Genomic DNA, 17,138 nt, shown 5'->3' on the forward strand with positions numbered 1-17,138 from the left:
AGGCAGGATTAAAGGGCACCACAAACTATGATGGCTAAAAATGCTGTCTGGGTTTGTCCATGTCTTACTTGGCGCACAGTCATCAATGTCGTTCTCACACAGATCTCCGGTGAATCCGGGGTTGCAGCGGCACTGGTATCCACCACTCAGGTTCTCACACACCCCTCCGTTAGTGCAAGGATTCCTCACACACTCGTTAAAGTCCACCTCACAAGTCTGACCTGTGTAGCGAGAGTGTAGTGATGATGATGATGATGAGGGTCGTCATATAGAGAGCATGAAACTCAAACAAATTCCCACACACTCTTACCTTGCCATCCAGCAGGACAAGCACAGGAGAAACTAAGAAAATCCTCCGATTCGCGACACATGCCTCCGTTCTTACAAGGACGCTGCTCACAGGGAGCCAAAATGTTCTCACACACCTCGCCTGAAACACACATTGAGAAAGTGTCAAAATGGATGCAAAAGATATATAGGTCAGGATTATCATCATTAAATAAAATGTTAACTAATTCATTTCAGTTGCCAAGGCAAATCAATTTTTTTTAGTTTAAGCTGAAGTATTGAAATGAAATAAAACTAATAAAAACTATATAGACATTTTATTTTATTTTTTATAAAAAACAAACAAATAAAAACTTACAAATATTAGTAAAAACTATAATAGTATCAATAATACTAAAATATGGGAACGATACAGTAAAAGGCACATTGGTACACTCCTTGAATGTTCAATTATTAAATATTTTAGCTCATTTGAATGTGTGTCCTGCTACCAATAAAAGTGTAGTAAACATTTGACCATGTTTAAACTAATCTTGCAGAATTTTGCAGGTTTTCCCCACAGAAATAAGTGCAGAAAATAAGGAAAAAAGCCTATAGATTCAGCACAGAAGTAAATCTTTCTTTGTTTTTCCAGTCTCGCTCTTCTATTGCCTCATTTTTCCAGCTCAGTTCCTGCAGGCACTTCCTTATCAGTTTCCACTGTGACCAGCCATAGCAGGAAGTCACTTGGAGTTTCCTTCTATTGTCAATTCTTTGCCTCAACAGGAAACAGGAAGAGGCCCAACAGGAAATAGACCTATTTGAGTAGCCACCCTCGACACAGTGGTGTTATTTCACATCCCCAGATAATTTTATGCACACCTCTGCAAAGTTTGCCATTTCATAATAAAAAAAAAAACAGCTGCACAATGGGTGTTGGGTGGCAAATAGTTCAGCTGAGCACAAGTTTGTGTGTGTGTGTGTGTGTGTGTGTGTGTGTGTGTGTGTGTGTGTGTGTTTGTACCTGTGTAAGGCAACATGCAGTTGCACTTGAATCCGGCCACATCGTCGATACAGGAGCCCTGGTTCAGGCAGGGGTTGGATGCACACTCGTTAATGTTAGTCTGGCAGTTGGGACCTAAACGCAAGAAAACACCCCGTTAAATACAAAAGTCTGAAAATATATGCTTTTGAGTGTGTGGTGTTACAATGTTATTTCTTTCTAAATTCTAGGATATACAATCGTGTAATATAATTAGCTTAAATTCCTTATACTTAATCCTTTTAATAACTGCTTTTTTGGATTTTGCATTTAATGTAGTAAAACTGTGCATTTTTAGTAGAAAAATTATCTCTCTTACATAGCAGAAAAGATTGTAGACAGACTGAACGACTGACAGACAGATAGATAGCAGAAAAAAGTACAAGTGTGCAAATGCATACTTTTGAGTGTATTAAGACTTATTTTAGTTTAATAATGTATTGAAAAATATAATAAAATATAACTATTTTTAAATGATTAATTTTTATTTATTTATTTATTCATTTTATTTATTTTAATTAAGCCCGAAAACCATGCATGCATACTTCAAAAAATCCAATGAAAATATTATTCAATCCAGGCCAAACTGGCATACGATTTGTCATCAAACACTGTATACCTGTAGTATGCAAAACAGCAGCAAATGTATAAAAGAAGGCAATTGCATACTTTTGAGTGAATTTAGACTTATTTTATTTAAATTCTATTTAAATGTATTGAAAATTACATTACTTTTATTTTAATTGTATTATTTTTGACATTTTAGACTACAAAGATTTATCTAGATACATTATATTAAATAAAATTTTATTTTGACATGGCAGCAAAATCTAAGCATACAATATTATAAAACTTAAGTAAAATTGCACAAACCCTCTGTTGGCGATTACACGTAAGCATTAGCTTAGCTAGCTAAATGAATCATCTGAAGATTTCTTGCTAAACTTTTAGGTTCAAACATCTAAAAACTGCTGTTTTGACGTTGCATTCAATACCATTGTTAGTAGAAAAAGCCGAACGGTCACGTCTCTTACTCTTACTCAGTGCAGGGCAGTGTGTGCAATATCAGCCCAAAAAAGCATGCACACTTTGATATTATGCATTGCCAGAGTAGTTCTTCTAATGCATTTGTATACTATTTAGGAAGAATAGCATGTGAATCGGTACACCGCGTCTTACCGCTGAAGCCAGCTCTGCAGGTGCACACGTAGCCGCTGGTCATGTCCTTACAGGTGCCTCCATTCACACACGGGTTGGACAAACACTCGTTGATGTTGATGTCGCAGTTGCGTCCCGTCCAGCCGGCCTCGCACATGCATCTGTAGCTGTTGATCTGGTCCAGGCAGTTGCCGTGAATACAGGGGTTGCTGGAGCACTCGTTGTGCTGAGAGAGGCAGGTGGCGTCTCGAAAACCCTCCGGACAGAGGCAGGTGAAGGTGTTGACCCCGTCGATGCAGGTGCCACCGTTATGACAGGGGTTTATCGCGCAGTCGTCAATGTTGATGTTACACATCGAGCCTGTGAGGAAAAACAATATGTATTAAAATAGTGTGTAAGACAGACAACTGAAAAATGCAACTTGCTTTTAATAGCAAAAATGAACTTTCAGTGTGAAATAATTCAGAATGGGCTTGATTTGGTTGTAAAAAGGGGGCATGAGTGGAATATTGTGAAATATTATTGCCATTTAAAATAACTATTTTGTATTCTAACTGTTTATATTACGACTAACCATCACGACTGACCATCACGACTGACCATCACGACTAACCATCACGACTGACCATCATGGGAAAATCTCAGAGTATCCACTGTACATCCGACTGACTGCACTGTATTCTTCCTTCTGATTCTAAACTGAACTCAAATGAACATAAACCACTTAATTGGGGAAATTGAAATATGCAAAATAAGATACACCGGTGTTTTGCCAGATGAGAAGTTTATTCTATGTATCATCTTTTTATTACCTTAATTCATTTTACTCGAATTCATTCCTTTTAGAACTGTTTTAATTTCCCTTGCTTTTATTTTGTGCTTATTTTCTATGTAAAGCACTTTGAATTGCCATAGTGTATGAAATGTGCTATATAAATAAACTTGTATTGCCTATTGTAAAATGTTTAAATATAATTTATTCCTGTGATCAAAGCTGAATTTTCAGCATCATTACTCCAGTCTTCAGTGTCACATGATCCCTTCAGAAATCAGTCTAATATGATGATTTGCTGCTCAAGAAATATTTCTCATTATTATTATTATCAATTTTGAAAACAGGCTAAATCATATATTTTTTTTAATTGTTTGTAACACTAGAAAGTTTTTACTGTCATTGCTTCCCAAAATATAGCAAAATACACAAGTGGCCCTAGTTACAACAGCAGAACTGAAACTGAGAAATTGAGGAAACTTGAAAAACAACCAAGTTTGACCTAATTTAAGATTGTAAAGGAGGTTAAATTGATATCAAGTAGTGAATATCACATTAAGGTGTCTAAGGTGAATATCACATTATCTTCATGATAATAAACAACTTAAATGCCATTCATATTGCATTCATATGTGTGGAGAAAAGCCTGTCAATCATTTTCCTAATTGACCATCTTATATATCAGATGATACCCTCCAAAGAGTCTTACAGTGATCCATCCAAAAGTTTGAACCTTAAAACTATCAATAAATTAAAACGCATGTAAAACCAAAACCACACTCAGTAGTAAAGGAATTTTCCTCGGGACTCATATGTGTGTTGACCTCTTGTTTTTTGTCTGCCTTTGTGTGTGTGTGTGTGTGTGTGTGTGTGTGTGTGTGTGTGTGGGCCCCATCCCAAATCTCCAGCCCTGCTCCAAATGCACAAAGGATTTCCTCCACCCTCTTGTGCTCTTTCATTCCTCCTTTCTTTCCGTCTTTCAGACCCGCTCACACACCCCTCACACACTCGCTGGGGGGAGGGCAGGTCCTACAGAGGGCTGTTCGCAGATACAAAAGGACAGACCCTATTTCACACACGGCCGAACAACAATTACCCCGTCAACACACACACACACAACCCTTCTCTGTAGGGTAATGGGTAACTGTTTGATTCTCTAACAACAATGGGACTTTATTGCAGTTTCTCTCTCACAAACACACTATACTGAGTGTAATACTTGCTATAATACATATAGCACTGCTCAAATTGTTCAGTGATGCTAAAGGACACCTGTTCACCTACTGCGCAACACACATAGACTGCTAACCATTAACTTTGGTTTACATTTCAGGGATTGTTTTAATTCATTTTTATTATGTAGCAAACAATAAGGCCTTTGAGGCCATGCTTTATAATCCATATACACAAAAAGCAGCACGAAATGGGAGATAATGCTTTTTTAGCTTAGCATTCAGAGCTATTTTAGTAGGAAAAAGTAGTAAAATTGAGGTTGAAAAGTGAACTGTCCTCTCCTTATATGGAACAAAGGATTGTAGGCAATATCAGCCCTTAATAAAATAAAGTTGCAATGACAATTTGTGTCCTTAATGTTCTTATGTTTGACAGTATTGGGGCATACTACAACATTTTTTTAACGTCTCGCAGTTTACGTCTTTTTTAACTTTTTAACATTACAGATTTGCACTTAATGCTATTTTATAGGAGAAAAAGTTGTTAAATTGAGGTTGGAAAACGTTTTACGAGAAAAAAAGAAGAAGAGTGTGGGCAACATCAGCCGTAAATAAAATAAATGACCGTTTCTTGAAGGTTGGCAATGTCTTATTTCCTATCCGAAGAAGTTATCCAATCATAATACAGGAAATTTACATATTGAATTCTTAAGATACAAACAGGCTGTTTAATTCTAAGGGTCTGAAATAAGGTGGAATATTTGAATTAAAAAAATGTGATTGTGTCCTTAATGTTTGTATGTTGGCCGCCCTTTAGCCGTGACTATATTCACGGTTTAGCGAAGCCTATTGTACCTTTCTCCTTAAATACAACATAAAAAGGGTCACTCTTGTGATCAGTCAGGCCGAAGCATTAATGTAAAGCACACCTGTGTGTGTCCCAGTTGGGAAAGGCAGTCTCTGTCCTAAGTCATATCTGTTATCTGATACACAAGCTCTGCACTTCGCTGGCCACCTGTTCTCACACACATACACAGATGCTGCACTGACTCACCTGTGTATCCGGGTTCACACACACACTCGTAGCCGTTGATCTTGTCGATGCACTTTCCATAGTCACATGGTTTACTCTTGCAGTCGTCGATGTTTATCTCGCAATTCACACCTGCGGTCACAATCACGACATGATAACTGTGTCATCATGTACTCACCGTCATACTTCGCAAGGGTTTTTATGTGTGTGCATGTGTTACCTGTGGTTCCTTTAGGGCAGGTACAGGTGTACGAGTTCTCTCGATCCTGACAGGTGCCTCCGTTTCGGCACGGTTGGCTTAAGCACTCGTTTATGTTGGTCTCACACAGGCGGCCGGTGTATCCAGGGCGACAATCACAGGTGAAAGAGGCCACGCCATCCCTACACAAGCCGTAATGACAAGGGCTCGACAAACACTCGTCGATGTCCAACTCACAGTGAGCGCCAGCAAAACCTGCAGAAAACCCACATTCTGTATTTAGAATGTTGCCAGTGACACTCATTTCCTATTCTAAGAGGACAGCCAATCATAACACAGGTAATTTGCATATGGAATTTTTTTTATATGTTGCGTCCGAAATCGTATACTATATGGTAGGTATTACATTTGGTTTGAAACTTCATGACCTTTAAAAAAAGTATGTTCTATATAGTATGCATGTGTAGTATAAATGAAATTTGGATGCACTACATCCGCCATTATGTCACAGTCATGTGACCTACGGATTCAGTTGCAGTGCTTCACTTCCATTCACAACTCCTCTCCCGAGGCCTCATGGGATAGTAAAGTGTCTATCAAATGAGTCCTTCAGAATCTCGGCAGAAGCCGTAGATCATCCCGCTACTTTTTACCTACTGTTTTTCGAATACCATGTATTCGGACATACTATTGGCGTTACAGTTTTTCGCAAACTATATAGTAGGGAAGTATAAGGGTCAGAAAGATGTTGCAAGAAAACATCACAACCATCGTTCCATATTTAGAATGTTGCCAGTGACTCATTTCCTATTCGAAGAGGTTAGCCAATCATAATACAGGTAATTTACATACAGTATTCACATTACAAATGGGAGAAACAATTGCTACAATATACAGAATAAGACTTGGAAAAGGTGTACCTGGAGTGCATTCGCAGGTGTATTTGTTTGGTCCGTCTGTGCACTTAGCGCCATTTTTACATGGTGTGCTGGCGCACTCATCCACATCCACCTGACATAAATTCCCAGAGAACCCTGGAGAGAAATAAATACATGCCTTGTTTATTTTGATTGCTCAACTACAATGCACATTTATAAAATGACCTAACTGTGGCTAATTCTTATGATCAGATCTCTAAAATATTGTGAAGTTACCTTTGAGGCAGTCGCAGTGGAACGAGTTGATCTTGTCGATGCATTTTCCATTATTGAGGCAAGGCTGTGATGCACAATCGTCGGTGTTTATTTGACAAAACACACCCTCGTAACCTATACATCAAAACAATCAGTCAGACAACAGCGGTGCTGTGCTTTTGATGCAGGTAAATGGTAAAAGACCCGTACCTGGCATGCAGATACAGTGGAATCCACCGATTTGGTCGAGGCAGGTGGCGTCGTTCTGGCAGGGGTTTGACTTGCACTCATTAACGTCCATTTCACAGCGTGGGCCTTCATAGCCTTGGAGACACTTGCACTGGAAGGAGCCTTTAGTGTTGAGACACCGTCCGCCATGCTCGCATGGGTTTGCACCTAAAATGCATGAATCAAACATTATTGTAACGCAATAATCGTACAGCATTTCAAATTCTTTCCAACCAATCATATGCGATTCTTACCGAGCGAGCACTCGTCAATGTCTTGGTTGCAGGCTGATCCTGTGTAGCCGGGCGGACACGTGCAGATGGCTTTTCCACTCACCGGGTTCGTGTCGCAGTTTGAGCCCTTCTGACATGGGTTACTGATGCAGGCATCATCAAGGTGACACAGAAGACCTGTGGGTAACAGTGCTGTTATTGTTAGCTGAAACTATTAACGATGTTTAAGATTATTAACTATTAAAGATTTTTGGTCACTGAAATAAAATAAAATTAAACAGAAATAGACAACTTAAATCTGAAAACTTAATATAATAAATACTAGAATAATTAAATAAATACTATAACAGTATAACACATAAAAGCTCATTTAACATACTAATAAATACTATAATTAGAGCTGCACGATTCTTGATAAAATGAGAATAATGATTTTTTTGTTTCAAATAGAGATCACGATTCTGAACAGACAACTAAATAAAATAACATGTACATTACTAGAGGTTCGTACTTTACTAGAGGTTCTTAACTGCTGCAGTCTATTTACATTTTTTTTTATTAATTTGAATGAATATTGGAAAAAAAAATTTTGGATGAATGATTCAATGACTCTCTCAAAGATTTCACTTGTTTCATTCCTGGATGAATCAGCGTTTTTGAACAAATCTCTTGATTGAATGATTCAATGACTCACTCCTAAATACTTCACTTGTTTTATAACTAAATTAATCAGCGTTTTTGAACAAATCTCTTGAATGAATGATTCAATGACTCACTCCTAAATACTTCAGTTGTTTCATTACTGAATGAATCAGCGTTTTTGAACAAATCTCTTGATTGAATGATTCAACGACTGACTCGTAAATACTTCAGTTGTTTCATTATTGAATGAATCAGTGTTTTTGAACGAATCTCTTGAATGAATGATTCACTGACTCACTCCTAAATACTTCAGTTGTTTCATTATTGAATGAATCAGTGTTTTTGAACGAATCTCTTGAATGAATGATTCACTGACTCACTCCTAAATACTTCACTTGTTTCATAACTAAATGAATCAGCGTTTTTGAACAAATCTCTTGATTGAATGATTCAATAACAAATAAAAAATTTCAGTCACATAAAGTAATCAACACAATTGTTATTTGAAGCGGCATGTTAAATTCAAACGGTGATTTGCTCTATTTTGATCGCTACCGTAAACATCAGAGTTAATATCTGAACTGTAAACTTTTATCCCAGCACTTCTGTGATAATAAGAATTTTTGTAAGACAGAAATAATGATACTGGATCATTGAAAAGACTGTTTGTGAAGCCGTTTCATACCGAAACATGACAAAAGCTCTAACCATAAAAGAATATAAATAATACTAAAATAACACTGTTGGGTAAAATTAAGATGGCGAAAAAAAAGAAAAGAAAGTTGCACAAACAAACGTACCTGTGCGTCCATGTGGACACTCGCAGAAGAAAGATGCGACTCGATCGTGGCATGTGGCGCCTTGGGAACACGCAGCGCTGGCGCAGTCGTCGATGTTCTCGCTGCAGTCGTCGCCCGTCCAGCCGTTCACACACACACAGTGGAACCCGCCGATGGTGTTGTGGCACGTTCCTCCGTTCTGACAAGCGTTAGGCGAGAGTTCACACTCGTCTACGTCATCCGTACAGTACTGACCTGAAGGGGTCAGAGGTCAAATGCGAGGTGAGACAAAATATTTCTTTCATTGCATTATTATTGTTATTGTAAAGTATAACTAAGTAGTACCGGTCCAGTGTTTGTCGCAATGGCAGTTGTACGTATTGACGCCGTCTATACACCTGCCTCCATTCTCACAGGCATGCTGGGTGCAGTCGTCAACGTTATGCTCGCACGTTTGACCCGTGAACCCTGCGAGAGACAAATTATTCACATTTAATACACATCAAAGAGTCTGAGAGCGTATACGGATTGCGTTTATGTGCTTGAGTGCTCTTGGTCACTCATTGAGATTAAATATAAACTACAACAAAAAAGCACCGCATTCCATGCAAGACTGACATGCTGGTAATGAGTAACTGAGCACATGCAGGGTTATCAGCTTCTGCTAAGACAAAAGCTATTGTTTACAAAACTATTATTATTGTTTATATTGTTTTATTGTATTTATATATGGGTTTAAAACTATTAAACTTGTGTAGGCTTAGGGGATAGAGATGGTGTGTTGTGGGGAGGTGAGGGGGAGTGTGAAAAAAAATGTGAGCACTGTTTCATATTTATAAGTACTGTTTCACATTGTGTACACTTTGTATGGTTGGTGTTCAATAAAACATAAAAAAAAAATAAAAAAAAACTTTTGTAGGCTGAAATGAAATGCACCTGAAATAGAAATAATGTCTATAAAATTCAACTTAAATGTAAAGTAAATTTGAAAAAAATATTGTTTCATTTATGCTTATACTTATTCATATTTTTAATTTTATATTTATAAAAAAAAATATTTGTGCATTTATTCACACATACATATACATATATATATATATAAATATATATATATATATCTACATATACACACACACACACACACTGTATATATTTATTTATTCATTCCTTTGTTTTTTGCATTAGCTAAATATATTTTTATGATAAATACGTGTATTTAAACATATATTTAAATAGATTTATTTATTTAGTTTTTTTGTTAACCCAACCCCCCAAAAAAAGATGGCAAACTTGACACACAAATAGGCACACTTACCTGACAGACAAGTGCAGGCATAGGAGGTTTCGCTGGTCTGTAAACAGGTCCCTCCGTTCCTGCAGGGCGAGGGGTGGCACGGGTGGTACAGGCGCTCGCAGTGTGTGCCAGCGTACTCCGGTGGGCACCGGCAGAGGAACGAGCCCACCTCGTTTATACAGGTGCCTCCGTTACGACAGGGGGAGGAAGAGAGAGCGCACTCGTTCACGTCTTGCCGGCACGTCTGGCCGTGGAAGTTAGGAGTGCAGTTGCAGATGTAGTGCGAGTCGAACGCCAAACATTTACCACCGTTGGCACAGGGGTTTGACGCACACGGGTCGGCCTGTTGGCACGTTTTACCTATGCACATAAAAGAAAAAGCAGAGGTTAACTTATGTTCCAACTCGCAAGGAAGAGCATCTAGTCTGGGTGATGTAAGTGTACATACCTGACCATCCAGGTGGGCAGCGGCAGGTAAAGGTGTCGAGCGTGAGCAGAGAGCAGGTGCCTCCGTTACGGCACGGGGAGCTCATACAGGCATGATTGACAGGTGTCAGACAGAGCGGATCGCTGTATCCTAAGACGCAGTCGCAGGTCACCTCCACGTCATTCCCCTGCGTCCGTGCGCGGCAAACGCCTCCGTTACGGCACGGCGACGGGCTGCACGGGTTCGGGAACTGACATTTGGGGCCGACGAAGTCTGCAGGACACCTAAAGAAACACAATGCACACAAGTTTATATTATTCTTTGAGAATAACAGTGAGCTAAATATGACAAAGTCTCCAAGTGAACAGTTATTATTTAAAAAACTTTATTTTTTTAATTCTAGAAATGCAAAAGTGTTGTTAGGATTATGGTTAGGTTTACTTAGATGCATAATTTGTTTTAATATCCATTTATTTATATTAATATTTATTTATATATATATATATATATATATATATATATATATATGCATTTATATTAATTTATATGCATTATTTTAATTTGTTTATATTTATAAATAAAATAAATGTATTCTAGAATTGCAAATGTTTTCTTTTAGGTTTATTTATATGCATTTCATTTTTATTAATCTATTTATTTATATTTATTTATGAATGCATTCATATTTATGCATTTATATATTTATTCATATTTATATGCATTTATTTTATTTGTTTTTATTTATTTATTTATTTATACAAACAAATGTTTTCTTTTAGGCTTCAGGTCAGGGTTATTTATACAAAAACAGCAGAAATCTATGATATGTTCTTATTTAGTTGGCTGAGTAAACGTATGTGTGTGTGTGTGTGTGTGTGTGTGTGTGTGTATAAACAGTGTGTGAAAGAAAGACACTGTTCTAACTCATCTGAATTCCTCAGGGCGATCAGGAACAACAAGAACACACACACACACACAGTGTCACATGCTCTCCCTCTCATTTGGACACATACAAATGACACATTTGAACACTTTCTTCAACAGCCACTAAAGTAAATTTCAAAATGTGAACTCAAAAGTAAAATATTTAGTAAATACAGTGTGTTTTATTCATGCGAGTGTGTGTGTGTGTGTGCTGCAGCAGGTGTGTGCATAAATAAGAGCAGCTGTGCTGCAGGCCCCTCCCACTGTCCTCTGCCCCTCCCCCAAAGCCTGTTGCCATGGCGAGTGGCATAAGGTCACTAAGGCAGCTCCCAAGAGAAGAGAAAACTCCTCCCCTTCCAAACTATTGGAAATCTCACTTTTATCTGCACAGAATCTCGATTGACATTTGTTCTCATCCATATTTATCACTTTCATTCATTCGTTTTGTCTTTATTAAACACATCACTGTAGATATTAACACTGAAATTTGGCCAAGAATAGCCTATATTACATTTATTTTGAAAATGTAGCGCATTGCATTTTAATTAATTTATTGCTCTTTAAAATAAAAAAATAAAATGGAAACAAAAATGTAATAAATGTATATATTGTTATATACCTACATAAATGTAGTAACAAAATATTACATAACTTTTTAAAGATATCAATATTGTATGTAGTGCACTGCAGTGTAATTTAAACAAAAATATGAAATGAATAGAAATAAATGTATTAGTGCGGTCTAATCGATTCATAGTGATGTCAAATTTATTATATTTACAAACATTTATGTTAGATGTGTGTGTGTGATATATACACACGCGCATAAATTAAATTGCACTAAAATTATAAATATACTATATATATATATATATATATAGAGATCTAAAAAAAAAAAATATATGAATCTAAAAAATAGCAATATTTAAAAAATAAATGTAGAAAATAAATTACTCAACAAATCTAGTGAATATGTTCATTGGTAGCCATAATCACAATGCAACTGCAAATCACATGCAGTAGTTTAATAATAGAGACATCCCAACGCAAACACTTGCAGGCGCAGATGAGTGTGTGAGTTTACTTGAGGCATTAACGCAGTCTCTCTCTTTGTCCCCCGAGGCAGCAGCAGAAGTCATCTGCAGCCCGTCGAGGCAACAGGTCCGAGAGCAGGAGTGTGTGTGAGACTCGACTCTGAACAGATGCTGCGGTGACCTGTGACCCCTGAGCACATTTGTGACTGCAGGCAACAGACCCCCCCATTCCAGTGGGCTGGTCTACCATCTGCTGCTGCCACGGCCTTCTGTGCAAGTGTGTGTGCGTGTGTGTGTGTGTGTGTGTGTGTGTGTGTGTTTTCACACCGCAGACTTCCTGCCCCTCAGTGTGAATCAAAACAACAAACTTTCGTTTTCTCCGTCTGGCCTCCAGAGCTGCACTCTTACGGTTCACACCTTTGCAAACACGAGACATTTCGATCAAACAGATCAATTTGAGTCAGTTTGTGTTTTGGTGGCCACAACAAGCAGTGAACTTATCAGATATTATATATCAGTAACACTTTACAATAAGGTTTCACTTGCTAACATTAGTAAACATGAATGAACAATGAAAAATAGAGCAAATGTTAATCTTAAATGCTCATTTCTACATTTACTAATACATTTTTAAAATAAAAAGATGTGTCTGTTAACACGAGGTAATGCACTGTTAACTACTATGAGCAAACAATGAAGAATTGTATTTTTATTGACTAGCATTAACAAAGATGAATCAATGCTGTCAAAGATATTTTGCGTATTGCTAGTTCATGTGAGCTTACTAATGTGTTAACTAACTATATTTAAGTCGCTCACTTCACTTACATCAACAAAACCGAGCTTTAGTGAGTTGATTTTGAACTCTTGTTACGGGTTTAAACTCAGTTCAGAGAAGAGGATTGCAGGAAAGCACGTCGCTAAACCATAAACCGTGCATGCAAACCCACACATTAGAAACAAACCAGACACATGACATGGAAGTGAGAGTTTAAGTGAAATATTATAATGCAGAAGTTACTCAACAAAAGGTAAAAAAAAGCTGAAGTCATGCTTCCAGACACGAGCTGTTTCACACGGTTTTGGTGCGAGGACATATTTAGAACCGTATGTTCATCACATCGATCAGTCTCCTGCTCACACACAGTGTTTCATTCTACAAATAACTCTGGAAATGCACAACATCTCACACACACACACACACGTCTCGTCTAGAGATGATGCATTTAAAACACACCACACACAGTAGATTCGCCATCATTAAAATGCCCAGCCAAAAGCTGTCACCAATCCAACCACAACCAGCGATACAAGGTCATACGGCATTCCAGGATTCAAATGACAACTCTGGAATTCTGATTCCACGCTTCCAATTATCTTCCCACCCTCCAGCATTCCGACAGTTCCAGAACTGATGTCAGGTGTGTTGTGGAATGTTCAGGAGTCAAAGAACTTTTTACGATGTTCAAATACCGGAAAAAAACGTACAAAAACACACAGGGACCTTGTTGCATTATGAATTGCGTTTATGACACACATTTTGCAATTGCATTCATATACATCACTAAAGCACTGAGCTCGAGGAAAACCAAATCCAAAAATGTGGAAAAGCATGGAATGGGTTGGACTTGTTGACATTCTCTAATCATCAGGATACAATCAGGAACATTTGACTTCTAGAAAGACAGAGTGCACTAATGATTTGTGAAATCCTGCCTTTAGAAGAATTAACACAAGACAAAATAATAGTTAAAAATACTATTTAATTCAATAAAATGTTTCGCTAATCTGAATGACCATAGACATGGTGAATGGATGTTTTACAAGACTTAGTGTTATTTTAGTATTATTATTATTATTATTATTATTATTATAGTAGGCCTATGCATTAATATTTTGAATTAGCTATTGTTTTTATATTTTAATTTTAGTTTCGATTTTTTGTCATTTTGTCTGCTTATATCATGTTTTAAAGTTTTGTTTTTATATATTTCTATTTAACTATTTTATTTCAGTTTTAGTTATTTTAGCACTCAAACTTAAACCTATTTTATTTCAGTTAGTTGCAAAGGCAATATTTAAAAAATTGTGTTTAAGTTTTTCAAACTGAATTTCTTCATCCAATATTCGTTTCATTTCAATTAACAAAAGTGATTTTTAATTGTCTTAGATAATAACAACACTGCTGCGCGCATACATAACAAGCCTTCGCTAATACATAACACCTCCATAACTCTCACCACACCTATAAATACTTGAAATAAGTGGTTTTAATATGGCATCACCCAAATAGGTCAAGTTTCCTATTATAGAAAGAGTATGTAATCTAGTATGACTATAGACTGTTAGAGTTTCACAACTTCGCATGAAGATCATTTGCTTTATAAATGAGCCTGTGTCATCAAAGATCATTACAGGAACACTTAACTAGGACATCCTCTTACTAAATGTTAGAAGTTCATGTGAACTTTAACAAGTTCAAGCAGCGCCGACCTCAATTCAGATGCAACAAGCCAGAGAAATCCCCACACGCTTACGCACTCACAAACACTGGCGATTTACAAACAGTTCCCAAGGCTGAGATTCGGACCACACAGGAAAGGCGTCAAAGTCCAGATGAGATATTTCTGGGATAAAAAAATATCTCTGCTCTTCCTGTTTATTGTCGGGATCATCACAACAACAGGATGTTCAGGGTTTGACCCCCACTGAATGTCTGTGCGCAAGCAACAACAACAGATAAAATCTCTCTTTTCCTTTCTTCTTTGCTAAACTGATTCATGCAATTATCACTGTTATTATTGCTCATACTCTGGGTCATAAACTTGAAAGAAAAGAAAAACCCCATAGATCTGCACTGAACATCTGAGCTATATGAACCATCAGACCAGTAAACAACCTCACATTCTTAAAAATAATGGTTAAAAAGGGGGTTTTCACAGTGATGCCACAGAAGAACCATCGTTGAACCGTTTTCTTAGTGTGAAAAAAAAAACTAAACAACCTTTTTTTCACCATTAAGAACCTTTTTGTGGAATGGAAAGATTCCATGGATGTTAAAGGTTCTTCATGGAACCATAGATGCCAATAAAGAACCTTTATTTTTTTAATTCAACATTATGGAAGCAACTTATGCACAGACAAAAACGCATGTTTTCATCAAAAAAAGGTGGAAAATCATAGCAACCATCTATAATAAACTAGGAACCACCAAACAAACATCCCTCGCAATCAAAATTCAATTTTATTTTGAACTTGAAAGTGTAAAGGTGACAAAGAATATGGCAATCTTTTCCTAGATTACATTTTCACAAGATTCAATGAAGAGAAATGCGACTAACAGTCTCACACACTTGTTTGCATTTGAATTTCCCCACTTTAAAGCGCCTCACACACACACACAAACACACACACACACACACACACACACACACAGAGGCCATTCTCATGAGCTCCTGCAATCTTATTACCCCCTCCGCCATCTGCCCTCCAAAAAAAGACACCATTCACACACATACAGAGAGCCTCCCGAGAGTGTAAGAAAACAGATAAAAGCAAAAAAAAGACTGAAATAAACAACAAAATCTGATTTTGATGGAAAAATCATAGGAAATCTTAGTGTATGCATCCTATAAGAACAGATGCAAGTTTTATTCCATGCTTGCTAAGTGTGTGTGTGAGACAATAGGAGGTGAGGGCCAGCTGTTGGGCTGAATGGCATGAATAGACATTGACAGAAGCAGCGTCCCACTGCAGCAGGGCACCAACGGACTACTGGGGGGTTGGTAGGGGGGTCTTTTATCTAAGTTTGAAACCAAATGACTATGGCCGCGTGCATGTTCGCACATGCGCACACACTCGAAAGATGCTGAGAGCTTTGTCCGGTTGCTAAGAAGGGTTTGGTCCTACAGATGGAATCTCAATGGTTGATCACCGCTTACAAACAAATACACAGGTATACACACACTTTTCTTTAAACACATGCTCTTTTACTACCATTTTACGAGGGAAACTGAAAAAATAATTATAAACTAACAGTAACACATTGAATAAAATGGGAAATTTAAGTAGAAATAGAGAATTTTCCTGTAACACACACTTTATTTACAACTCAATATTATGTGCGTTACACTCTTTCAAATAAAGGTTCTTCAATGTTCAACAAGGAACTGGTGCATGTAGAGTTTCTATATGGTTCTTTGGAGATTCAAAAAGTTTTTCAGATCCGCGTTTTGGATTCTAGCACCAAAGAATAAATGGTTTTCCACAGAACTGGAGAATAAAAACGTCCTAAACTCTTAAAAAATAACGGTTCCAAAAGGGGGTTTTCCCATTGAAGAACCATTTTGGGTTCTCCAAAGAACCTTGAACAGTTAGGAGTACAGCTTTAATGTTTTTGTAACGTACCTGCATGATGCTTCTCCGCTCGGCTTGAGCTCGCATATTCCTCCATTCTGACAGTATTCTGAGCATCTTTGCCCTAAACAAACACAAAGATCTGTTAGTGCATCCCAGTAGTCAACTAAACCACACAAATCACCTGTAACCAGGTCATACCTGCATCCACCCACCCACCTGTACAACCCATAGCACACCTGTCAATGCAAACACACATGCTAACTCCTTACAAAAGAAACTTGCCACCTACAGACATCAATAAAGGGCCCGGAGCCCTTTGTTTTGTGGCCCCGACGGAGAGCCACTGGCCTTTTGTTGAATTGTGAATAACTGACTTTGATGGGGGACTGGAAGGGAGGGGGGTTCTTGATGAATGGTTCTTGACTATTCATCTAAACAGATC

The 17,138-nt window shown here is 37.6% G+C and overlaps 1 protein-coding gene across 1 annotated transcript in view; it reads right to left on the reverse strand.

Annotated features, from left to right (window-relative positions):
* Positions 1-17,138, reverse strand: part of notch1a (notch receptor 1a) — a 34,037-nt gene that overhangs the window by 13,857 nt on the left and 3,042 nt on the right. Inside the window, exons 2-16 of the mRNA XM_082140505.1 lie at positions 16,745-16,817; positions 10,401-10,663; positions 9,974-10,312; positions 9,004-9,126; positions 8,680-8,913; positions 7,259-7,414; positions 6,987-7,172; positions 6,798-6,911; positions 6,564-6,677; positions 5,665-5,898; positions 5,466-5,576; positions 2,489-2,827; positions 1,292-1,405; positions 311-430; positions 69-221 (exon numbers count right to left, since the gene is read on the reverse strand). Coding sequence (XP_081996631.1) covers positions 69-221; positions 311-430; positions 1,292-1,405; positions 2,489-2,827; positions 5,466-5,576; positions 5,665-5,898; positions 6,564-6,677; positions 6,798-6,911; positions 6,987-7,172; positions 7,259-7,414; positions 8,680-8,913; positions 9,004-9,126; positions 9,974-10,312; positions 10,401-10,663; positions 16,745-16,817 — 2,673 coding nt within the window. The remainder of the gene's footprint in view (positions 1-68; positions 222-310; positions 431-1,291; positions 1,406-2,488; positions 2,828-5,465; positions 5,577-5,664; positions 5,899-6,563; positions 6,678-6,797; positions 6,912-6,986; positions 7,173-7,258; positions 7,415-8,679; positions 8,914-9,003; positions 9,127-9,973; positions 10,313-10,400; positions 10,664-16,744; positions 16,818-17,138) is intronic.

Source organism: Leuciscus leuciscus, assembly GCF_965113295.1.
Source record: "Leuciscus leuciscus genome assembly, chromosome: 16".
NCBI lineage: Eukaryota > Metazoa > Chordata > Actinopteri > Cypriniformes > Leuciscidae > Leuciscus > Leuciscus leuciscus.